The 5,481-nt window shown below is 34.6% G+C and overlaps 1 protein-coding gene across 1 annotated transcript; it reads left to right on the forward strand.

Annotated features, from left to right (window-relative positions):
• Positions 1-3,747: 3,747 nt before the first annotated feature.
• LOC123922622 lies at positions 3,748-5,265 on the forward strand. The gene has a single exon (XM_045975320.1). It carries the CDS (start codon positions 3,748-3,750, stop codon positions 5,263-5,265), a length of 1,518 nt encoding a protein of 505 aa, XP_045831276.1.
• The last annotated feature ends 216 nt before the right edge of the window (positions 5,266-5,481 follow it).

Below are 5,481 nucleotides of genomic sequence, written 5' to 3' on the forward strand. Positions count from 1 at the left end.
ATATTTTATGAAAATAAAATTCTTGTGTTGATATATTGACTTCTTTTAAAATTTTACGTCAAATTTTCACTTGGTGGAGTTTATTTTAACTACCAAAGAAATTGCAAATGAATGCATGCATGTTTTAGAACATGCTTAAAATATATTATTACAAATGAAAAATAATAATTATGATAAGTATAATGACATATATATTTAAATTATAGTAACATGATTTAATTAGTTGTAATTTTGTTATATTAAAATTAAGAAAGTTGTTTAGGAAAATGAGATTTTATATTGTAGATTAAGGACACAATGAATATAATTTTTAGCGAGGCTCTTATAATATCTCATAAGTTTGAAGAGATGTATCATATTTTATTCTAATAGTGTAATCGTATAAAATAAAATTAAAAATTTAAGTGTGTTCGTATAAAATAATAAATAAAAGGAAAAACTAATATATCTCATAAGTTTGAAGAGATGCATCATATTTTCCTTTTATGGATCGTAGTGGAGCAGTCGTAAGTTGCTTTGCTTTTTTACTACGGTGTATTTCTTATTATTTTCAAAAAGAGTTAGAGGCGGTTTGCTATTGCTCGTGAGATAGATTGAAATAAGTTTCAATTATAGAATATAATGTGATTCATAGATATTAGTTTTTCCTTTTTCATCATTTGATCACATTCTTTGAAAGTATGTACCAAATAACATAGCCGCGATCTTATTCTACTCTATGTAATTAAACATAACTTATATTTAACAATAATACAATTTTTGTGTTGATATATTAACTTTTTTTCCTCTCAAACTTTTACTTGGTGAAATTTTATCTCAACTTTTATTTGTGAGGATTTTTTAGTTTATTGTCCAGTTTACCTTTTTTTAATTGCTTAATTCTTTTTTTTTTAGTTTTTTTTTTCTTTGCGAGTTACCTCCGTCCAATTTTGTTTATGTAATTGAAGTGTGGATTGTTTAAATAATTACGAAGTAATATATATATATATATATATATATATATATATATATATATATATATATATATATATATATATATATATATATATATATATTTCATCAATCAACATTACCATTGTTAGTGCAAATCAATAATAACCATCGATTACTAATATATAAATCGTTATATTTAACAATGGAGAATGAACACACAAAATAAAAAGAAATACATATATAATTAGTATAAAATGTTAAGAGTTGATAGACTAAGTTATACTTATAGAGTAATTTTTACCACAAATTGTTTAATGATTTATTATCGTTATAAGAAACTTGATCTTCTCATACATTCATTTTTCTTATTGTAACTAATTTACAAATGAATTAAGGTGGATTTGTGGTTTTATTTTCACGGTTACTTCAAAAGACAAATTTAATTGAATATAAATGAATAACTGCTCTATCACAAAGAATAACTTCAAAAGACATTCATTTTTTTTTTCTGTTACAATTAAAATGATGGTTTTGTATGGAGTCCCTATTCATGCATGGAACGATAATTTCTTTTCTCTGTTAGCCAAACAGTATGGGATCTATCTCAATGCCGATGATACAACATCGAAGAAGTTATCTATGGATGTGGCAAGAATTTTGATTCGAACTCCTGGACTAAAGGCAGTCGATGATTTTATTTCCGTTAAAGTTGATGATGAACTTTTTCAAATAAGATTAATCGAAAATTCTCATGGTCCGATGCGAATTGCAGTACCTTTGACAGGTTCGAAGGAAGGACGGGATGATGATAGTAGCAGTTCGGAGGATGAAGAAGGAGATTTTCCGGTGATGGAGGTGGAGGAGGAGGTGGTGGAGAGAGAAGGAGATGTTGAGGGTCAACAATTATTAGCATTAACTAATTTTATTAAGAATTTAATTTATATGCACCGTCGGTGTAAAGTTATTTTGCACATGCGTCCAATAATATACCGACACATCATGTATGGTTATTAAAAACACATGATGTGTCACATTCATTAAATGATGTGGCAACGCGTCATTGAATGTATGTGTAAAAAAAAATTACACCGACGGTGCACAACAATTAAACTCTTTTATTAATGATAATAATTCTCTTCCTAACGGTTTTGGAATTGCTTCACCAGGGAGTAATGGGAGGGAGGATTTTAAGGAACAATCAAACAACTTTATTGAGGAAGAGAATTTGAATTATTCAAATTCAAAGGTGGGGGAGAGTTTGGGGCATAGTTTTAAAAACCGGACCGGTCCGGCCGGGAACCGGAAGGTTTGATGGGTCGGTTTACTCACAGAACCGGTTAAGCAAATAGACCGGAGAAAACCGACGTGACCCGGCCGGTTCGACGGTCAAACCAGTAAACCGGATAAACCGCCCACACAATGAACCGAACCGGTTTTATGTTGGTTTGAAAATTTGATAAAAATTTCAATAATTATGCTGGCAGGGATTTGAACCTGTGACCTCTGCATGCACAGCAAACATCTTTACCACTAGGCCAAATCAATTTATGTGATAAAAATACATAAAACTTAAATATATTTAATAGTTTATTTATGAAACATGTGCTATGATATTGGTACCACCTAATTTTTTTTTTCTAACCATCTCATGTCACATATATCCAATTTTTTTTTTTTTTAAAGACATATATCTAATAAGTATTGATAAAATACATAATTTAATTATTTTATTTTTTAAAATGTATGAATTTTTATTATTTATTTTATAGATTAATTTTTATTAAATTTTATAATTATGAAACTTAAGATTTGAATTTTTGTATTGACCGGGTTTGCAGTTATGCGGTCCGACCAGTGACCCACTGGTCCGACCATTGACCCAGTGACCCAATGCTTTGGCCGGGTCGATCACCGGTCCGGGTTTTAAAACATTGGTTTGGGGGAGGATTTAAATGTTTTAGCTGTCGTTGATTGTAATGTTAATAGTGAATTGGGTCACTCCAAAAGCCCAAATCACTCAATTTGCCATTGCAATCTTAGTAATATGAATGCAGGGGGTGGGAATAGCAGGAGTGTAGAAAAGGCTGAGTTGGGCCAGAAGCCCAAGGCAATTTCTTCTAAAGGGGGCAGTAAAGGAGGGTCAAAGGTTTGTGTGGACAATTTGTGTAGGAGGCCCAAACCTTTTATTCCTCCAGAGAGCATTAAGGGAGGAAAAGAGTATCAAACAGGAGGTGGAATTAGAAGTGGTATTCAGAAAGAGGTAGCAGGTTCTACAGCTGGGTCCATTCCTATCTCAAGTAAAAACAACGTAGCTTCAACTATTGTTCCAACAGGCAGCCGACGCAGCAATTGCGATCAAATTATTCCAATCAAGAACAACCAAAAAACTCGCGGTCCGCCAGCAAATCTTCCACCTCGCGCGACCGGTGTTCCTTCGACCATTACCAAGCGGCGTTTGTCAACACCGGCGCCATCCATCTCTGAATCTTCATCGACTTCTTCTATGGTGAGGGAGGGTGTTTCGAGAAATCTTGTAGGCAAGTTCAAGGTGAGGAAGGCAACGGAAAACTCTGTGTCATCGGCAGGTTCCATTCTGTGTTGTAGTTTTTTGAATTCGTCTGATATCAGGAATTGCAACAAGAATTTTTGGAATAAACATGATATTGAAGTGAATGGTAAATTATGGGAGGATGTTCAGGAACTGGGTGTTCAAGGTGAAGAAGAGGATGAAGTTTATGTGGAACGGCTGAGGATTAATGAACTTAAAGATAAGGAAGCCAGTAGGTTGAGGGAGCAAAGCAATCAAGTTCAGTTATGAAGATTATTTCTTTAAATTTAAGAGGGTGGGGAAGTAGTGCCAAACGCCGTCGTTTAAGTAAGCTTCTCACTACAGGTACGTTTGATTTATGCTTGTTACAAGAGACCAAACGGGCATATTTCGATGATTTTATGATTCAAAATTTGTGGGGTCATAAGGATGTAGAATGGGTGGCGAAAGAGTCTGATGGTATTTCGGGGGGTTTGTTGATTATATGGAATGCAGGATTGTTTAAAGTTAATTATTGCTTTACTGGTGATAGTTTTCTTGGCTTGTGCGTGGAATGGAAGGAGGGTACCCTGTACATTATTAATGTTTATTCCCCTTGTAATTTTTCTGGCAAACGAAAACTGTGGAGTGACTTGGTGGAGTTTAAAATGAATAATGTTCAAGGTGATTGGTGTTTAGGAGGTGATTTTAACGCAGTAATGAAGGTGGGGGAAAGGAAGGGTAATAGCTCGCTATCTAGACAAACTAAGAGGTTCGAATTTTGTCAGTTTGTTGAAGCTATGGATTTGATAGATGTACCAGTCGCTGGTAAGAAGTTCAGTTGGTTTAGTGCAGACGGCAAGGCCATGAGTAGATTGGATCGGTTCTTGCTTTCAGACAAATTCATTGAAAAGGGAGAAGTATCCGGACAATGGATTGGTAACCGTGATATATCAGACCAATGTCCGATATGGTTGTTGTGTTCTAATCTCAATTGGGGTCCAAAACCATTTAAGCTGAATAATTGTTGGCTGGAACATGCCGAGTTCAAACCATTTGTTGCGAAAATTTGGGAGAAGCTGAATATCAAAGGGAAGAAAGCCTTCGTTATTAAGGAAAAATTGAAGCGGTTAAAGGAGGAGTTGAGAGGATGGAATAAGGAGGTGTTTGGCATGCTGGATTTGAATATTGAGAATACTGTGAAGGATTTGAATGAGGCTGAGGGGATCATTGACAGCAATGGGGTAAATTCGGTAACAACTAACAAAGCAGCTATCAACAAAAAAATTTGGGATCAACTTTATTTTAAGGAAAGCTTGATAAAACAGAAATCTAGATTGAAATGGGTTAGAGAAGGCGATTCCAATTCTCGCTTTTTTCACACAAGCCTTAAGAGCAGAAGAAGAAGAAATCAGTTGTCTTTTCTCAAAAGAGGCAATGAGTGGATTCAAGGGGTCGAAAATATCAAGATGGAAGTAAAGAATTACTTTGTTCAGAATTTTACGGAAGATTGGCATCATAGACCGTTTGTTCACGGCATTGATTTTAATGTGCTATCGGCGGATGATAATGATGTATTGTTACAGCCCTTTTCGGAAGAAGATGTTAGAGAGGTGATATGGAGTTGTGACGGCAACAAGAGTCCCGGACCGGACGGGTTCAATTTTAATTTCTTAAAGGAGTGTTGGGCTACGGTGAAAGTCGATGTAATGGAATTTTTGAACGAATTTTATCATAATGCAGTTTTGCCAAAAGCTATCACTGCGTCATTTTTAGCTCTCATTCCGAAGAAAGATCACCCTTAACAACTATCTGATTATCGACCCATATGTTTGATTGGTATGTTGTACAAAATCTTGTCTAAATTGCTGGCTACCAGTTTGAAGAATATCATGGGGAAACTAATATCACCATGTCAGTCGGCTTTCCTTCCGGGGAGGCAGATATTGGATGGTGTGGTGGTTCTCAATGAGATTATTGATTTATCCAAGAGAAGAAAAGATCGTTGTTTATTTTTTAAA

This window comes from Trifolium pratense, linkage group LG4 (genome assembly GCF_020283565.1).
Source record: "Trifolium pratense cultivar HEN17-A07 linkage group LG4, ARS_RC_1.1, whole genome shotgun sequence".
Taxonomy (NCBI): Eukaryota; Viridiplantae; Streptophyta; class Magnoliopsida; order Fabales; family Fabaceae; genus Trifolium; species Trifolium pratense.

Bases quoted from the DNA above. Each gene is read 5' to 3' on its own strand.
- LOC123922622 (XM_045975320.1), top strand. From the start codon at position 3,748: ATGAAGATTATTTCTTTAAATTTAAGAGGGTGGGGAAGTAGTGCCAAA.